General features: G+C 35.2%; 1 protein-coding gene across 5 annotated transcripts in view; it reads right to left on the bottom strand.

Annotated features, from left to right (window-relative positions):
• Nucleotides 1-21,102, bottom strand: part of LOC105205014 (leucine-rich repeat and calponin homology domain-containing protein) — a 48,837-nt gene that overhangs the window by 10,674 nt on the left and 17,061 nt on the right. For 4 of the 5 annotated variants that reach the window (XM_039452012.1, XM_026138983.2, XM_039452013.1 and 1 more), the window contains exons 2-7: nt 4,036-4,180; nt 3,236-3,468; nt 2,689-2,825; nt 2,086-2,301; nt 1,154-1,315; nt 142-263 (exon numbers count right to left, since the gene is read on the bottom strand). In XM_039452012.1, coding sequence (XP_039307946.1) covers nt 142-263; nt 1,154-1,315; nt 2,086-2,301; nt 2,689-2,825; nt 3,236-3,468; nt 4,036-4,180 — 1,015 coding nt within the window. The remainder of the gene's footprint in view (nt 1-141; nt 264-1,153; nt 1,316-2,085; nt 2,302-2,688; nt 2,826-3,235; nt 3,469-4,035; nt 4,181-21,102) is intronic. The other variant, XM_039452016.1, reaches the window with a different exon arrangement.

Here is a 21,102-nt window from a genome sequence, read left to right as displayed (position 1 = left end):
ATATGTATATATTTAAACTACCGTGACAAATTCGTATCACAATATCAAACATCGAGGGACCGCGCTTGTTTATTTCGGGGGGGAAAGCACGCGGATCGGGTAATTGACCCACTGATCATCGTAGTGAGAGGCTTCACTCACCCCGGTGGCGTAATCGATGTGTGTTGAAGGCCGGAGATCATCGGTCTTCGAATGTCCGCCCCATTCTCCGAGGCGCTCCTCTCTAATCTCCTCTTTTCCAATTGATCGTGCAATATCATCGCCTGCAAGAGATTTCGCATTAAAGTGTGAACTATAATTTTTAACATCGTCATAAAACTTTTTAAACAGAGATAAATTTAAACTTAACTTTAAAAAACTTAATCTTTTTTTATCTTGGGAATTAAAATCTCCCTCTTTGGATAAGGAATATTTCCAATTAATTTTTAATTAACGTTACGTTCTGCCCATTATCTTAATTATAGATTTTGTTGAAAAATCACGTACTAGGCTCCGATACGTGAGAGAAACAGTAAACATGAGAAAGCAGGCGATTTCACAAAATATACATGAACATTTTACTAGTGATGCAACATGCCGTAATTTTGAAACGTCCGTCGTTAACGTGACGTTTTATTAGGTCAAGGCTTTATAACAAGATTTGAACGATAGCCAAGAGCGACTTGTTGAGACGACTATCATTACCGTAGCGCGACTTGAGATCTATTCGACAGCTAAATATAGCGGCTATGTCATCCTTTAAAGTTCCTAGTAGTCTATTCGTCTGTTGCTTAAACACTTCAGACAGAAATAGTGCGATAAGTTTTTGATAACAATAGTATATCTTACTATTATCCTATTCCATCTATCAGAATTACATCGATACTAATTGTGTTGTAATCTCTTATAGCAACCTGTTTTCTCTATAGTTTAGATAGTTATCACGAAAATTTTATTTCTTTGAGATATTACGTAGTTTCTATTGGTAAATCATTCATATGTATAAAGTCGGTATTTTTATTTGCTGAATATAAGAAATAGGGAAAAGCTGGACATTATTCCTACTCGAAAAAAGCAATATTACAATTGATAAAAAGTTTGTTTAATTACCTTATTTTTTGGTAAATAATTAGAATGGCGATCATTAACTTGTTTTTCCTACATACAAGCCTACCTTGCCTAACTCATCCTCCAGGGACGTGTGCTCCCCGGGTGAAATCGTGCTCGGTGTCGACGTGCCGCTGCAGGATCCGTTCACGCCTACCTCATGCGGTAGCGTTATCGAGAGCGGTGAACATTCCTGCCGCCACAAGCTGCGAACTTCGCCGTCGTGTACCTGCACGCAAACGGTGGCCAATAGGAGGCATGTAAAATCGCGAGTTGTGTGCACTTTGCGTATTGACAGAATTTTATTCGTGTACTTTGTACAATGATTTTAATTAGAGATCAATTGATTAGAGGAAATCGCTTGCCTTTCTTTTTGTACAATAATTTATATACAAACATTGCATGAAAATTTACAAAAAAAGACAGATAATCATTTTTTCTAAAACGATTCCAAGAGGTCATATGAATAATAGAATTGAAGGTTCTTAAAAAAGAAGTATTTTAGGAAATAAATGCATTTGTTCTAAATCAAAAATGTAAAACAAAAATATCCCACAGTACATTACTGTTATAAAATATTTTAATAGATACATCTACTAAGTATCTATCTTATTATTCGCACAAATAAGTACTCTAACTACATAAGTATGTAAACAAATGCTGTAATATAATGCTTCACTTATTCGTTCCACATTTTCTTCGTTAAAAAATTAGAGTAAAAAAATATTTACTCCGCTTCGATTATTGTATATGATCTAACATGTTTATATCTTCCAAAATTTTCTTCAACGAAGTAAAAGCGAAAGCATTTGTGCTTCGGTGTTTATTCATATGGCCGATTATCCGCATTGGATCTTTGGAGAAAGGGGGGAGAGGTCAGAAGTCTACGGGCGATTCGGCGGCAGGCTCGCCGAATAGCTTTGCGAGGAAGTAGTTGTACAGCATGTGTAGAAGATGCAGCGATAGCGGAAAGGCCACAAGAGCGACGGTGAAACTAACCGCGCTGTGGATTTCCTGGGACCAACGTTTGTCAACGCCGTCGCTGGTGCTGTACCCGCTATCGACGTTGTGCCGCCGGTGTGACCTCGTGTCCAATGTCGCGTGACCTCTCGCATCCAGTGGTGCCCGCCGCGTTCGACCGCCTCTGGCCCTCTCGTGCTTCGCTGCCTGCCTCTCCAAGTACTTGAAAATGTGCGTTCGCCCGCGAATGCATAGCTGAAAGCGGCAGTGAAAACGATCACCTTTTAGCGCATGAGATCGGTATTCTCGGGAAAGAAAAGACGTCCCGCATTTCCTTCGTTTCGCTGTCTCCCGGCGCAATATGCAGAATGATATTGACGTTCTAGAGTAGCGGAGATATTGATTCATGAATTCAAATAAAGTATCGAATAAAGTAGCGAAGCGAAAGGCACCGGTTTTGCAATCGTCGGCAATTCCGTGGGCAGACAGCCTGTGACTGAAGGAAACGGTAGTTTGATGGATGAAGTAATCGCATACGGTTTTATTAAAAAGTTTGTCGCGGGAAGAAGGAACGTAGGAATACGAATCGCAGAAAGGAGACTTGAGTGAAAACAAACGAATCGTTAAAATGCTAATGCTCACCGAGGCAGGCGGCGAGGTCAGCGGATTGTCGGACAGTCTGAAATCCACTAAGCTCTTCATCTTCCTCATCTCATTTGGAAGTACAGATATTCGATTGCCGCTAATATCCAGCTTCACGAGCCTCAGGTACGTCAGTTCTACGTAAAAATGCGATTTAAGGAACTAATTTCTCGCATTTGATCATCAATTCTGATCGTCAGAACAATCACAACTCATAGCTTTCATATTTTTTTTTAATTTCTTTTCGTTTAGATTCAACTTTTTTTATTTTGCTTAACAAACAAAAATTTAAAAAAATAATCCAGAATTGATTTATAAAGACTGATTCTCTTTAGCGAGCGCTGATTTTGTTAGAGCCAATTTGTTAATCTACTAAGAGTTACTTTTAAATTCTAAGCAAGTTTTTTTTTAGCAAGCTATCGGTATAGATACAATTATTTCTCAATCGTATTAAAGCAGTTAAGGCAATCTCGATTAAAGTAGCGAGTTTATCCGAGCGTGATAAACATCTGTCGTGTGTACTGCAATCATAAAAAGGCGGGCCTACCTATAGGCAGGTGCACCAGCAAGTTGCTCCTCAGGTCCAGAGACCGGAGTCGCGCAAGGTCGCCCATTCGAGCTGGAAGACTCGTGATTTCGTTGCAACCTGCGTCCAGTTCTGCTAATGCTGTCATCCTGCCCAGCTCGTCTGGCAGAGATGCTAATCTGTTGTGCGCGACTAGCAAGGTCTGAAGGGGTAGCCTGCATATCTCTCGAGGTAGCGACGTCAATTGGTTTCGACTGCGGATCAAGATATTGTCTGCTTTAAGTAAATTCGTCAGACTTCTCATTAAACTTATAATCGCCACGAATTGAAACTTTTTTAAACGGATAATCAATTAGTGAAGAAACAATAATTGCTTAACTTCAATAAACTATTTTAATAAATTGATATAAATTTTAATATATTATTTCAATAAGTTAATTTAATTTCAGGCTTAAAAATATTTCAGAATAAGATATTAACTTTTTTAAGACATGCACTTGTTAAAAATTAATCGAAGTACGTCTTTTTCGTCGAAATCTTTTTCAAATCGAAGAATTGCTCAGTAAATAATTATATAAATACAATCAATAAATAATTAATTATAATAAATTAATTATAAATCGCATGTTAATATCGATTATTCTCGCAATAACTTTTGAAGTATTTACAACTTTTAATTATACTGTGCTGCGTAGTATAGCGGGAGCTTATTATTATCGGCACTATTATACTATATCATACAGGATGCTTACGATATTGTATCGCGCAATCCAATGTGTGTATGTGTGTATGTGTAAATATGTACACAAGTATATACCAACCTAAGATCGAGGTAGTTCAGGGACTGGAGCATCACGACGGTTTCCGGGATTATTCTTATGGCATTATGATAAAGATGCAGCTTTTCGAGGAATGGAAATTCCGTGACTTCCTCCGGTAACTCACTGAAACGATTCTTCGAAAGGTCTGTAACAGAAAACAGATACTCATCTTTACGATGTGTTAGATGATAAAGACACGACGACGCGATGGTTGCCAGTTCCACCGAGTTAAAAAGAAACTCAAGAGGCGTCGCGTGATTTCAACAGGAAATTGTAATACGTTATAAATATATAAACGGAGATACGAAAAAAAAAAAAAAAAAAAAATTAAACTTCATATTGCTGAAAACTGATTTGCATTTGAGAGCTGTCACTCGACATCCAAGCTCCGTATTCTCATTAAAACAGTCCATCGCGTCGCAAAAGCAATCGCGCCGGCAATAAACGGCGTCTCTATAACGATCGGCCGATAAAAGTCGTTGGTGGAGCGGCACCGTCTTAATAAGGTACTGATATGTCTCCCATGGCAACAGCTGTGTACCCCGGTTAGGGTGATCTTAGGGTGTTGCTGGGGGTTGCTGTTATGAATGGGGCGCGAGCGACGGCAGGCCACGTGCGCGCACGGGCTCGAAACGCAGGAAAAGGACAAGGGTAGCAGCTCAGCTGCTCCCGGCTTCGAACCTTCCTTCCAATCAATAACAGCCGTCCTCGAGTCTTGCGAAAATGTTCGCGAAGGACGTCGCCGATTCGCATGTTGAAGGCTTCCGAAATAGCTGTCGTTCTTTCAATGCAGGTAGTACGTGTAAAAATGTCGCAAGCGTATTTAAAATTAGGCGTGTAGTCACGCAATGTTGCGAAATTGGCAATTTTATCTAGGTTACTTAGTAAATATAGATTATTTGATAAATATCGACTTTTCGGTAAATAACATTGTCTTCCTTTTTATATATTGAAATTTTTATCACAAAATATGAGAAATTTTATCTTTTTCTATAGTTTTAAAAATATTCCTCTACACATATGTATTTTTAACATCAATAGAAGGAAGGGCGCGGTCAGTTCTACATGTACTTGACATTTAAATTGCTTGGAGTGTCGATCATAATAGTTAAGGTCTTCAGATAATTTTAAAATGCAAAAGCCTTGATCTCATTTAATACATCGAAAAAATATAATAACTTAATAAGGGGAACTAATGAGCCATATGCTGGATCTATATCGCATGTTATAACTTAATCAACACTTATTTATATCCAATATCTAAACGTTTTGATCTCCATTGGATCATCTTGAGTGTGTTCTTACTGATTTGCAATCTTATTACAAACAGTAATAAAAAGTGCACACAATCTTAATCAAATTTAATTTGCACATACAAATTTAATCAAGAATGTATATATGCTTTTTATATGTAATAAGATCCAGCATATGGCTCATTAGTTTCTTTTATTAAGTTATGGAGTTTTATTCCTTTGAACCTGATCGTTAATTTGTAGCAAAAAAATAACTGAGATGGTACAACAATGTTTTATTAAAAGCTCTAGGTATAATAGTATACCGAAAGAAAAAAATTACTAAATTTCAATAAACATTTGTTTGAATACTTGTAATGAAATTTTTACTAAATGTAAATAAATATTTATTCAGTACAAGAACTAATTTAACTTATCATTTTTTTATTGAGTAAATATTTATCTACCGTAAGTAAATATTTTATTGCAAATATTCAAGCAAATATTTATTAAAACTTGATAATTTTTTTCTCAGTTTAATATATCATTATTCTACGTATATTTATTTTTTTTCTTTGTGAAATACACCGGGCAGATTAATTTACGGAAATTTTATTCCAAGTATACACGAGCTTGTAGGGAGAAAACTAGATTCTAGCGAATTCGTCGAACGATCAACGGAAATTGGCAATCGTTGCGTGCGAAGGATACGCAATTTCCTTTAGGAATGAAGAGCAAAATTTGCGCAGCAATTTTCATCAATCTTTCCCAACGAAATAAATAAAAAATATTTCTTCATACAAATTTTGTAATAATTTATGAACAGATATTATATTTATAAATGTCAAATAATAATTAGTTCTAAAATACGATATATAATAATTATAACCAAATAATGTGCTACCTACATACAAAATGATAGTATTAATTTATTGTATATTCAAGTTCTTTTGATCTCTCTCTTTTTCTCTCTCTCTCTCTCTCTCTCTCTCTCTCTCTCTCTCCCTCTCTTGTCGATACATAATTATTACATGAAATCGTAAATTGTGATAACTTAATCTTGCGAATTGCGCTCGTAATTCACCATAGTATAAGATATAACTCGTCTTCACTCGTTGAAAAACGTGACAATTTACGTCGTTACAGCCCGAGGGTGTGTCTTGACGAGCGTAACTTCGTTAATCGATCTCGATTCTTACATGCTGCACGAAGCGTATTGAAACATGAGCAATTCGAATGGGGAGGAACCCGAGGCGTGAATAGGAAAATTTACAACACTTTCATCACAGCAAAAGACTTGACTTTCTACTTTCTTTAATTTGATTCTTAGTGCAGAAAATTGTTATTTTAACAAAAAGTATCGGCCAAAACGTTGAATGACAAAATAAATAAAATTACAGATTATGTAAAGATATAGATAACACGTTAATAATAATTTCATTTACTTTCGGGATTCTATTACCGTAGATATCTCTTTTCTTTCACTCTGAAACTACATTGAAAAAATGTTGGCTCTGGAAGGTATTTTTAAAAAGATTTATTGAATCGATTATCGATACTTGCTGTATCAGATAACTTGTCGAGGTATCAATATCCTTCGTCTAATTTAAGTCTGGTCATTTCTAAGTCTGGTAGGTCGATGGCCGTGACGCAAGGGCGTCGGCCTGTCTGACGAAGACGGGGCTGAAACCCCTTGCCAACCCCTATGGGCAACTCCCACGCAATATTGGATTCTCTCTCAAGCATCGTCTCTTTGTGCAAAATGGTAAAATTTTGCGGCGAGCAGTCGCGTCGTCGACATGATGTATTGTGGCCCTCCGTTGTAGAATTCGTTCCGACAACGTATGTCATGTCATCATAATTTACAGATTTGGAGGTGTATGTTGCTGACGGAAGGCTTTTCCTGCGAGTCTCCCTTTCGCGAGACATAAAATCGTACTGGTGAAAGCATGGGAGGCAACACCGAGGAGCGACTCTCGTCTCTGAATACGCTCGTTAGTACGCTACAAGTCCGCGGAAACATTTAAGCTTCTATATTGCATTTCGAGTATTAAATTTGTATAAAATTGGAAAAATTTCATCATATTTTTTAAAAATTATTATATCATCAATTATTTATATTTCAATTATAAAATATCAAATGCCGTACCTATATTATCATAAAGTTATGTTTTACGAGAAAAAAGATATAAGAACTTGAAGTTAAAATTTCACTTTCAAAGTTCTTATACTTTTTTTTAAGTCCCACTTTTTCTTCATCCCTTCAATTTAAGGATATGTTTTTTACTTTTGGATCCCAGGTTCGATCGATCCATGGCTGAAGTGTTATTTTTCACAAATTCTTCACAGTTTTTTTTTCAGAGGGAAAAGGGTTCTCACATTCAGACATGTTCAGATACGGTTAATTAACATCATTTATTATTAAATTGAAAATCAATTTAATAACATGATATTACTATTAATTCTTATTCAACTTGGAACCGTGTGTTATGACTAAAAAATTTATTCAGCGCCCAGTTTAGGGAACTCAAAAAAGTATATAAAATCACACAATAAATCTCGCACTAAGATCTATCTATGACCGTTAAGACACTTCGTTCATATTGTACTTTTTTATTGTTATTTTATTTTTGAAGATATTTAAAGTACATAACACTTTCTTTATTTAACACATATGGCGACGTTTAGCAATAATGTGGAACTGAGATATATAATGCAAAGAAATATAATGTAGTATCGATAGCCATTAAAAATGGATAAACCTTAATCTAAAGCTGCTCCAATTAAAAGACGTCAATACATTTTTACGTTACGCATCCAATTATCGAGTTAAATCACGAAGTGACATTACGGTTTTTGTTCTCGTGCGATGAAAAAAAGATTTTATCTTTCTATGCCGCATCGATCAGCATAACGGAAGTTAGTCATACCGATATCAAATTTAGGAATGGCCGATAAGAATCAGCGGAACCGCGCGTGCGAAAGACTCTCCATGAATATATCCACACTTCCGTTCCTAACGGTCAGACGGACACGATAAATATCGTAGCCGTGCCCCTTCGCGGTGGTTGTATAGGACGTTTCAGAAAGGGTCGATACACCGAGACATTTCAAGGACCAAGGTCGAGGTCCCATCGTCGAGGATCGATACGCAATTGCGTGACGCGCATACAGTGACATTTATTTGTCGATAAAGGGCGTGGCAGTTTCATAAAACTCATTTACGCTATTCCAGATTTACCTTTTCTAAGATAAACATATTAGTAAATGATCAATTAAGAAATGACGTTTTAAGCTACTTATCCTTTTTGCTAAATGAAAATGCCATTGTTATCATGCCTGAAATAATCAAGATCTAATTTCTTCTAAATAGAGGAAGATATAATATTTAACTGCTACATTAACTGTAATTATACACAATTGTAAAGGTTACAAATTGTGCTCATTTCTACTGAAATGTCAATTTGCAAATTGCCATATTGTATTATTGATTATTAATCAATATATTATAAAATTTTTAATTAATGCAATCGAGAATATATTTGGCTGAAAAAAATTGTAGCGAATTCAAACGTGGAATTCATGATGCTCGATAAAAAGTATAAAGAAAAAAAACAATCTAGTTACACTGAGCAGTTGTACTAATGTAAATCAGAAACATAGACGCATCAAGTTGCCAAGCGGGTGGGGGATTTGTTTATCTGGCGGACTCCTCGCGCGAAAAAGGACAAAGCTTTGACGGAAAACAAAAACGGAGTACGTCTATTTCGCATATTAATTTCCACGTGCTATAGCACACGAGGCCAACGGCCCGGATAAAATGTCCGGCTAGACGAGACAGTCGCCCTGTGACGCTTGTCTGGCAGGGACTCTGCCCACCGTTTCTTTCTCTCGTTCAGGTTTCCATTTACGTGCGCGACCAGTGAGAGACGTGCGCTCTCATAACAGGTAGCCTTGAAGGCCGAGCCCGGTCATTTCCTCGAACCTTAACTGGCCGGTTCTGTTGTGTCGCAGTGCAACGAATGGAATGGCCGCGGAGTGAGAAAAATCCGAAGGGACCGTGTATCAAAATTAAGAAAATGAGAAAGGTACATGATATTTCGGTAAAACTCACGGGATAAAAATAAAAAAATGTTACCTCTTTCTTTAAAAATTATATTATAACAGAATTAAAAGGGAGTACGTGGAAAAAAAACGATGACAACAGCATTAGATCTAATTGAAAATAATCTTATTAATTCAGTAACATTAATAAAATACCATAATATTGAATTAATTGGTGCAACAAAAACAAGAGCATTGAGTTAAGAAAATTTCTAATTAAACCGACGCTGTTTTAATACATCGTTTTTTGTCCGTATATGTAAGATACATTCAATATATGTAAATATACTTCATCTTATTATAAAATATTGTAGTTGGGATTTAATCTCATGCTTTGAAACCAATGAGTTTTTTTTTTAATAATTTGAATTATAGTTATATTGATGAAAGCACTCAAGTTTATTCATAGTGCATAGATGTGCGTATAGGAAATATGGAATTCAATTACAAATATGAATTCAGACAGCGATTAGGATAGGATATGTAATATAGACCACGTATATTTCCCTGGGGCGAGATAGAACGCTCAACGGCGTTATTGAATGGAGTTTGTTTAGGCTTAGAGAGAGAGCCGGTTTACCGCGTCCCTACCACCTGAGGATATGATGACGCATAGATAGAGCTAGTAGATGATAGGAACGAAGCCGCTCTTTTAAATACCTGTATAGAAGGGACCATGAATATCCGACTTAATGATAAGACTCGAAGCACTTGCTCCATTCTGGCACAGAAGCAGTTTATTTTATAACAAAGTTACTTTTTTTCAAGTTTGCTTAATTTTTACATGTGTTCTTAGTTGTAAAATAACATCCATTTTTCTTGTAAAATAGAATTTTATAAACATTCATGTTTCCTAAGAAAATATAAAATTTCATGCTTTTTTAACTTTTACGTTTTATCTGAAAAACAAGAAAAATTTTAACAATTGATAGTATCTTATATAATAATCTAGCATATTGTCTGCAAAAGCGTACTATTGTTGCTCATTATAATTTTCCAGATAAATGCATTATCTTTTTAAATATAAAAATTTAATAATAAAAATTATATATCTCTTTAAACTTATATTGTCAACAGAATAAAAAAAGAGATATATAAGATATAAAACTATTATCTCTCTTTTTTCGCAAAGAATATTGCAATTACAAGACTCTTAATCGTATTAGGTTTAAATCAACTCAAAAAATTAATTTTTTATACTTAAGTTATAATTGCACTGGTAAAATCGCTCACTTCAATCAGCGATCTTGCATAAGGATAGATCGAGTTATCTGTGCAATATCACCGTATCGAGCTCGTCTCATGTTTGAGTATGGATATAAACCATCTAGAAACGAATTTGGTTTCTGGGTGTGTCTCGTACGAAACGTTTCTTCCAGAGAAAAAGTCACGTCTCCGTGATACGTCGTCATCGGACATGACTTGCAGGTGAAATTGACTTCTCGTTAATTGGAATATGTCACGCAACGTGTCGGAGATTTCTTCCCCAGTGTAGGAAAATGCAAACTTTAAAAGCGGAAATTGGCTGTATTGATCGCTCGGTATTATCGAAGACGTTATTGTGCAACACTCGTTTAAAAATAGATAGAAAGTAGAAGCGAGTAACGGCTCGTTTTAGAAAATATAGGAAAAATATAAAATATAGGTTTAAAAAAGCGAGATTTTTTTAGGTTTTATATATGATAGCGTCACGCAATTTCCGGTTGAAATTGGAAGAAATTTTTGTCGTTTTCATGTTCTTTTATTTTATTTGAGAATTTTGAAATTTCTTTTGGCATTGACAGTATCACGCGGCGTACGTTCGCCAGCACAAGAATGTATTTCTGTCGAATGACGGACCTTGTTTGCGTCTATGCAACAACGTAACATAATATCAATCCTACGTCGCGTCGGCCGGTTTTACTCGTTACGATCAAATGGTGATAAATATTACGCCAGCAATAAGTATATCTAGCCTTGTAATCATCGTATTAATTTCACTTACAATTAGCTATACTTCACATAAACGAATCACTGTAATAGCCGCTGTAATACTCGCAATAAACATGAAGAAATTAATTTTTTCGACATTTTCAAACATTTTTTCATTGTATTTAATGAGTATTTAGGAGAAAACGCGTTATTTCTGATTAAATAATATGTTTATTTTCCGAGAAATTTCGAGATATATTTTCTGAAAAATTATGAGACATTTTATGATAAATTGTGAGAAAAAGATATTAGATGTATGAGAAAATATAAGAAAAAAATATCAGAAAAAATGTGAGAAAATACTATGTACAAGAAAATATGAACAAAAAACAAGATGTATTTAAAAGAAAAGAATCTGACAAATAAAGGAAAAAATTGTAGAAAAACTTATATTTTTTCATTGCTTCTTATAAGTAATATTATGAGAAAGCGATCATTCTATGGGTAAATATGACATATTATTTGAGAAATGAGACATTTTTAAACAAATTATCAGAAATTTTATAAAAAATGTTAAGATAAATTTTTATCAGGTACTTACTTTGAAACTAAGCAATTCAGTCACAGAAATAGAATTGACCAGATGAAAGATTTTAACTGTTTTATGTTAAAATAATAAATTTCGACACACATGAAAATAAGGAATTGATTTAAATTTGATTCTTTAATATTTAACATATAATAACAGAAAGAAAAAAAAAGAAGAAAAAATGACAAGCATATCCACATGCAGTCTCCTAGTTTCTAAAGTGTCTTAGACTTTTCTCAGTATCGCCATGTACTTGCAGACGCAGAAGCATGGGTTGGGAAGGAAACGACTGTCTCTTGCGTACGTTTTCGAAGAACAGCGACTTTATGTCGTTATCTTAGATACCGCCGAGGTACCGCGGGGCCGTAAGGGCGCACATAAGGGCCGCCTGGAAACGCAGGGCGATCGATAACGGCCCCATGGCGGTAAATATTGCCCATGGGGTTGCTGCAATCAAGTACGCAAGGTGCTCCGCGCGCGCGTTGCTCACTCCAGCGTGCACTCGCGCTCCGAAACAAAGTGAAATATTTACGGTCTTATCAGCGTGAAATTTGACCGAGTTACCTCTGCAGGAGACCGGCCGGAAACTTCGTGCAAAATGCACGCACCATTTGCACCGTGCTCGCTGCGCTTGAAGCGAAAACTGTTTGCATAGAAAAATACAGATTTTTTTAAGCTTCTAAAACCGATTCTTTGAGCGCATAACGGTCATAACTCCTTTATTTATGTAAAAGAACAAAAATGGTTTTATAAAAGATACAATGCGATTAGAAGAGCGTAACAAAAATTCTCCTTTTAGATAATTAAATTAGAGTGGATTTATTCTTCTCGAATAACTTCTCAATGAACGTTTCGACTCTCTTTAAAGTCATCTTTAGCGTTACAATTTTATACGTGAAACGCTATCTAAAAGGAGAATTTTGTTACGCTCTTTTAATCGCGTTGTACTCTTACTAGCTCTTATAAATTTTTTTTTTGAAAGTCGCTATTTGGTTTTTTTTTTCTTTATTTATATGTTTTTCTTGATCATAATTTACATACGAAATCATTACGCAGTATTAATCAACGAACATTCATTCAGTATGATCGCATCCATTTTTTTTCTGGAACAAAATAGCTCTTTAGAAAGCGATACATTTAATAGACATATTTTTTATTATTTTATCTAATAAATTCGTAACGTAATAGACGTATACTCATGTGATTTCAAACACGACATGCATTTTCACGCAAAGTAATATAAGGTCTTCCTCTCCATCTACAATGTAAGATTGAGAAAACTATAGCTCGAGCCACTAGAGCGTCCTTATGACATTGTCATTGTGACACAGCAAACTTCGTTAGTTTCGCTATGACGCAAAGAGTGTTGCAGGACACACCAGCAGGGGAATGAAGAATCGATAAATTCTTCTCTTCCAAAGCAAAAGCACTCTTTCGAGAACTCCCCATTCGCGAAAGTCATCGCGCACTTCGCATGCCTTGGCAGAGCGCGATTCTCACGTAATTGACTTTCGCCATCGTCGTCGTAGTCGTCGTCACGGTGGCGACATGTGACGCCGTTGTGGAGGCCAGAAAAAAAAAATCATTCGCGGGAGAGATAGCGCCGGCAGGAGGGGGAGAGGGAGAAGAATTGTGCACAGAAAGAAGAAGTTCATGGCGCATCCGTCCGGCAACTTGAGAAACGCTTCTTCGTCGTTGCGTGCTGTCCTTGAACCATGTCGCTATTGCCGTGTCATTGGCGGGAGAGATCGCGTCAAAGACGAAGAGGTGCACGACGAGGTGGAGAACCGCGCGGGAACTCTAAGGAGGGAACTCTATCTCTCTCTATCCTTCTCTTTCTCTCCTTCTCTCCCTTGTGGCTTTTGTAAAGGACCGCCACAACTTCCGGTGACGCGCGGACGCAAGAACGGACGAGACTCGCATATTCGATCGAATGCCATGCGGAATTCAAGAGCTCGCCATCGTCTGGGCTCTGGGCGAAACTCGGTAACATACGCCGGCTGATGTTATTTATCGCGGTAGCCATTTGATAATTGATAATAATACCTAATTTAAAAAAGTTTTCTTCTTATTAAGGTTGTATAGGACATTTCTCAAAACGTTTAGTTTAAAATTATAAAAAAAAAATTACAGATTTATATTGTATTTGAAAGTAGAAAAAAAATTGGCGATTTTCTATCTGGATAAAAAATTATTTCAATAAGTAGACATGTACTCTAATGAAAATATAATTAATAATGAAATCATGAAATAAGAAATAATGAAAAAAAAAAAACTGAATTTTTTAATTTTAATGATTTATGTGAAGTTTCATTGCGATGCAGATATTTGTTCTGTAAAATAAACAAAATGTATTTATTTAGAAAATAACTAAACAATCACAATAAAACCGTATAAATCATCTTGAATACTTACATAAATATATTAAGATTTTTCTTAATATAAAAAATATTTTAATTTTTAATAACAGAGTAAATAAACTATAAAAATGTTATTACGTGAAAATATAAATATGTATATATATATATATATATATATATATATATATATATCAGACAGTAAAGAATATTATTAAAATAATATTAATAAATAGAGGTATTTTCAAAAGTATAATTATTTGCATTTATATGAATTAAAATGGAATCCTCTGTAATGTCGGCCGAATCTGCATGTTTGAAGCTAATATTCCATTGGTATATTTTCATGGCAAAATTGAATTTGCCGACGCTGTAACGCCTGGAAATCTCATACGTGCGTTCTGATGGACGGTGTTTGGATTCCCGTCTAAGCCGGCTGTCAGAGATAATTTCCACGACAGCGAGTCGTCGACCATCTGGTACGCGACGATTCGACCAGACATGAATTACGTGTATGGATACTCGTAGAGAATTGAAAACGATACAGAGGCGACATGTCAAAGCGATTTTGTTGGACAAGAGAGAGAGAGAGAGAGGAGAGGGGAAGAGAAAAAAAATTTTGAAAAAAATCAATTAACCCTTTGTTGCATAACTATCCTCTCCAAAGGATATCTTTCTCGTCACAATTTTCGTATACTTTTTTGTATTTGGTACTCAATTTATATTACGTATTTAATATTATTATGTTCCTAAGACTTGTGTATATATGAATAAAAAAATATGTAATTATTTTGCATTAAAAGGAGTTAGAAACAAAAGATCAATCAAAATTAACATTTTTTTTACAAAAAATTCATGCTAGGATGAAAATGATAATGAATATGTTTTCAAAATCTCTATATTAATATTTTCGAGGATGCTGATTTCATAATTTGTAAATTTCAAATGTTAGATCTAATGACGATCTAAATCACCATCAAGACATGTCGAATTAATTAATTTTGACTTCAGATTTGTAATCAGCAAAGCCAAAAATTCCCATATACTTAAATTCAGTAAAATACGTTCAATAGAAACATTTGTGCAACAAAGGTTTAAGAAATAAATAAATAGCATCTGTTTCGAATTTTCATAAAAGTTCGTAAATGCAATGGGGAAGACGATGATATATCTGAACATTTTCACTATTGGGTTTGTACATGGACGAGATGGCTCATGCGTGTCGAACAGTGCGTTGTATTGTGCACGTAACAGTCCCCGCGTTCGGCCGTGCGTGATTATAGTATGTACATTTGGTAGACGTGCCAGTGTGCATGCACGGACACACGGCAGGAGAACAAAGGAGACGTTTTTTCTCGTCGAGAGCGTTTCGATTTTACGCTGGCGCTGATATACACGGTATCCCCCAGCCACGCCAATTTTAATTTTGTTAACCGGTTCTTTGATCAAAAATTGCAATCGGTCCTTCTTTGACAAAAGTATCGGAGCGTCAATAATTGTTCAACTATAAACGAGAGACTTTTTATAAAGATTTTTAATCAAATTTAAAGGAAAGTAAGTAAAAAAAATGAATTTTTCATTAAAATTTGAGAATATGTTTCGAATGCGTCATACAGAAAGTATATTTATCACAGACACACATGCGGTGGTTTCGCAACATTTCCGTTGTTGATTATACTCGCTTGTTTCCGCGTGAATTCTACTTGTCGCACGCATTGTTTGCAGCCTTCTAAAATATTTTTTTTTTTTATTAACAACGTTGTCGTTTTAATTACGTCAAAAAATTTCCCCTTTTCTTGTTTTCTCTCTTTACGGAGATCAGACCGACGCCAAATGAGCGTGTCGAGCGTGTTTTCATTGTACACACTTCACCACGTTATTATGCTTGGCGCAAAAGAAAAGAGCTCGGAGTTGGAAAAATGGGAATTTGTGCTGGAAGGAAAAGCTCGGGCAAAGATGTCCGCGGATAATACTATTTACTGATGGAAATGCAATCAAGGATAAAGCGCGAAAATTTCATTAAAACTCCGACTATACGACGTCGATGCAAAAACGGAATTACAAAAAAGAATTTTATTTACATCGTTATTGCGTCGGTCGGTGAACATAGTCATATAGATATTATAAATTTAATGTAATTGCACACCTAATTCGTGTGACTATTAAAGATCGTAATTTATTTCTAGCATATATATAGCCATTGACAAAATTATTAGGCATTTTTGCTTTTTCTAAATTTCTTATAACTATATGTGCGTAAGCTAAAAAATAAGTCATAAAAAATAATAGTGAACCAAGCAAATATTAGTTTATGTCATGGTTACTTAAGAAATAAATTATAACATTTATAAAGATAGTGTTATGTATTTTTTTTTATAAATTGAAGAAATTGTTAAATAAATAGGGTGCCTAATAATTTTGTCAATGGCTGTATATGTGAATATATTAAAGCAAGTAGCTATGATATACCATTAGTTCGTAATTAACATTAATAACTATCTACAATTAGCGTGACAAAAGCATTAATAAATGTTATAAATAACAATGTTAATAAATGTTGCAAAGTATATTATTAATTGCAGCACGCACGCACGCACATGATAGCTTCTCTAAGAGATTTACATCTCCTCATCACTGTAGCCGTTTCTGTTATCGCGATCTTGTATGAATCGGTTTGAGCGACGCGACTGCGCAGGGCTAAAAGATGCCTCTGTTCCCCATAATTTGTGCTCAACAAATGACGACTTGAGATGATCGTCGAGGAGAATTCATCGGTCTCCGCGCGCATTATCCACGCACGGTCGCGCCTCCCAATTTAAACTCGCGAAGCCAAGAGTCGCGCTTTCGCAGATTGAGTTAGCCTTAATGACGAGGCGGCCTACAAATTATACTGTGCTATCGAGCGGTCGACGACGCCGTAGAGGAGAAGGAAATTACTATTGAGACACATGCGAAAACGTTTATATAAAAAAAAATCTTATAATTATTATTTCTATTAAAAAGATAATTATAATATGTAGGTATAATAAAAATTTATTAATTATAATATGTATAATTTAAATCTATTAATTATAATATACATAAATGAAATTTGTAATTTATTATAAAAAGTGATTTTGTGAAAAATCTCATTTGTGCCAATCTCTCATAAAGTTTCTTGTCTTACAATATTATAAACTTTATGATGTGCGCAAATCTTGACATTATTCACGAAGTGGCTTTTTAATTAAAAAGACTGCAATTCTGGAACGGGAATTAAGGAAATCTCAAATCGTTTGAAGAATCTTGGAGGAAATTAACCCTTCAAGGTCCAACGTTTTTCTCGCTGTTTCTTTAGTTAACCAGGTTTACTAGTGTCCGATATTTTTGAAAAAAGGTTTTTGAACTCTAAAAAATCTGAAAGAAATTCTGGTACACTCTCACAACATTCCAGAATATGATTTCACAATTGTTTAACCCGAAACATTTTTCACTTTTTTTACATGTCCGAATTTGAGGCAGAATAATTCAAAAGTGAAAATTCATCTGCCTCTTCAAATCTCAGTACTATGGATGGTTAAATTACATGACGATAGACTGTGCATTGTCTCGCGGTTTTCTGTACATAAAAGCTGCTCACACTTGGCTATCGCGACTTTTATTCGTCGTTCGCGATACGTTATTCCCCTCGCGATAACGCTTTGCGCTAAGGGTGCAGCTTCACAAATGGAGGCTGTACATTTTCAGGCATGAAAATGGCACTCGTCGAAAGGAACATGACTTCTCTACGTGTTCACGTATTTTCCTGTGTATCACACATCAGCGGGTATATTCGAGTTACGAACTTACGTAGCGCGCAAATGTTTCGATTATGTGTCGTTGTATGTATACGCAATGCGCTTAGCGGAAAACGGCTTTGATCTTTCGATCGTTACTATTCGTGAACCGGCAGTGGGCAAGTTAAATCGTGTCACTTGCAGTTGCAGAGAAATCACTGTACAAATCGAAGGACTAAAGGACTCGTTACTGTCATTACTTGTCATAACTACAAATTAAATTTCCTGAATGTTATTTTCAATCAGATTAAACTTTGTTTCAAAGGCAAATCTGTTCATTAGTTAAAGTTAACCTGCGACAAATTCTAACTCCGAAAATGTATAAGAGCCAGGAGCTAGAAAATAAAAGTCGTGACTTTTTTGTGCTGCAGCTTCGCAATCGCGTAATCTTGTAAATCGCGATTCGTGTGCAAATTGCGTTAGCAAGAATACATCACAGATTGGCTGCGCCGATAACCCCACGCATTTATCTTGTCAGATAAATTTCGCTCAATGGGCGCAGCGGCGAGTTCGAACAATGAACGATCGGAAGGAGCGATATTCTACGTATGCAACAATGGAAGTCACGAGATAACCGCATTTTCGGCATAGTGCACGCGACTTGCATTGACGATCCTTAGCAAATCGGTCCAAGCAACGAGGCTCACAATTATATAGAGGCCAGCCCCCATGTTGCAGTGTAAAATAATTTTCCGCCATCTTTCTTGCTTAATTACATGAAAAATGGAACATTTATTATTAAACGTAACACACTTTCATTTAATCTATCCATCTTTCAAAGACTGAATCATTAAATTTCATTCAGTAAAAATTTAACAAAACGTTAAATAATTGAAAGTGATTTTCGAGTTTCTAAATTTTGTAGATGTCCGCGAGAAATTGCACATCGCAATCTAGATACGCCGTGTGATTAAATTTGATAAATAAGTGAAAAAATATGGAGCACTGTGAGGCCGTGCGTAGCTGTGAAATTAAATTCTTTTTAATCGTGCAGCCGAGAGATATCGCACTATGTCATTTTTGTTTTATTAAACAGCATGGCTGTTCGAAAGTCTGGAGTTACTCCCTTTCCAATATCCAACAGAAATAATTACATTTATATTTACGAAGCTTTTGTACAGCATTTATTTCCAATTTAAAAAAGGCCAAATAACGTGAATACAAATAAAAGGTATGCATGACTCACGAGTTCCACAAAAAAAAAATTATGTTAATAGCTACGTAACGCTGAAGGACAAAGAATTCAGATGACTTCACCGTGCACGCATCGGGAAGTTAAAGACAGGGACAAACCTGTTCTTTTCAGTTATTCTGACACTTTCTGCATTTAAAATAACACACAGTTGTGTACGCAGGCTTCGAAGAAAGGGAAAGGAGGTAGAAGAAGAGCGTAGTGCAGAACTGAAAAGAACAGGTCTAACGATTGAAGTCGAGTACACCTTGCACAAAAATAAAGAGAATAGGTACGCTGATCGTTGTATATAAATCTTGAAAAGCCTTCGGAGTTTTATCTTCAGGAATTTCTATGAATGCACAAATGTCTATGTGCCTGAGGCATGAAAGGATATATCCGAAGCTTGATATCATACGTTTGGTCATGGTTGCATTGAAGCCGTGTATAATGACGGTAAGTTTCAAAAGACGTATTTCTTAATGCGAAAGGAAATAAAGATTGGCTATGGAAATAGCAAATTAATCGAGAAATCTGTAGGTAGTCTGTCCTTTGAAGTATTCCGCGTCGGAAGAAAATCGTTTCTAATTCGAGCGAAACGTTGATCGTAGGACGATCACTCACTCGAGCGTAAACACTTAACAATAATGGTAATGAGTCGGTCTTTATAGCGGTTCGTAAATACAAGAGATACGAAAGAAGCCAGTCAATCAGTTGTAGTGCATAGCGAGCGCAAGTGCGTAACTGCAGGCACATAAGCGTGCAACAGCAGTGGCCGTTGATGTTCCATCGCGCCAATTTATCTGAGATAACACGGCAGAAGAGTCGACTTTGAAGTCGATGGATCGATATATGGGTCATACTAGAACGATAGGCGTGAAGGATTGCGTATACTAAACATTTATAAGCATCTTAACGTTCATTATACTTTCCATATCGAAGCATAGTCTAGACGTCAGCGTATATTACTAGGTATTAATGATAACGACGGAAGCAGCTAATGAAATGATCGATAAGTAACAGCTGATACGTGTCACATTTTGTGAAATTAAAAAAGTTTTTAAATCAATTTTACAGAGGATAAGTATTTCCCGATATTTTTTATCTTCTTCTGCAGTATGTTGGTAATACTTATGGTAACTAATATTGCTATTTCAATTTTGATTTACATAATTTCAGTTTAAATTACACAGTATTGTAAAAATTAATACAGTATTTTTTGAAGAAATTAGAAAATTTCTACTACGAAGAAATTTCATGTCTTAATTTACACATGCGCGCTTGAAACAAGAACTCAATTACAACGGAAACCAATCATTAGTTATTTACGAGGATTCAAATAAATTCTCTTTTGCATATACATGTACTTATGGCGATATTTAAAACACAGTTGAAAGCAGGACATGTCAATCGTCCTGGTCTTTTTTCAGCATTTTTTCCAGAGTTTCCGCATTTTTAAGACCTAAAGCACTTGGCATAGATGATATAAACAAAATTCCCTTTCTATAAAAGTTGTACAATAACTACAGTGTCTTTTTTTTAAGGATATATATTTGTTATTCATAATTTTTTCAGCCTCTCTCTTTCATTCACAAATTTAGTGAATCACTCAACATTTAATATTGTTTAAAATATGCATTATTTTTCAAGAAAAATTAGATATTACCAATTGTCTATATTCTATCATTTTCGCTTTGACAATGTATATAACAGAGTGATGTTCCTTAAAATTGATTAATTTGTTTATATAAACTATTTTAAATATATATATATATATATATATATATATATATATATATATCAGAGAGAAAGATGTTTTATTTATTTATAAAATCTAAAAACATTAAGTGATAATAAAAACTTACAATCAGCGTATCACGTATCCGCA

The sequence above is a fragment of the Solenopsis invicta genome, chromosome 7 (genome assembly GCF_016802725.1).
Source record: "Solenopsis invicta isolate M01_SB chromosome 7, UNIL_Sinv_3.0, whole genome shotgun sequence".
Classification (NCBI taxonomy): Eukaryota; Metazoa; Arthropoda; class Insecta; order Hymenoptera; family Formicidae; genus Solenopsis; species Solenopsis invicta.
This window is presented reverse-complemented; position numbering and strand designations above follow the sequence as displayed.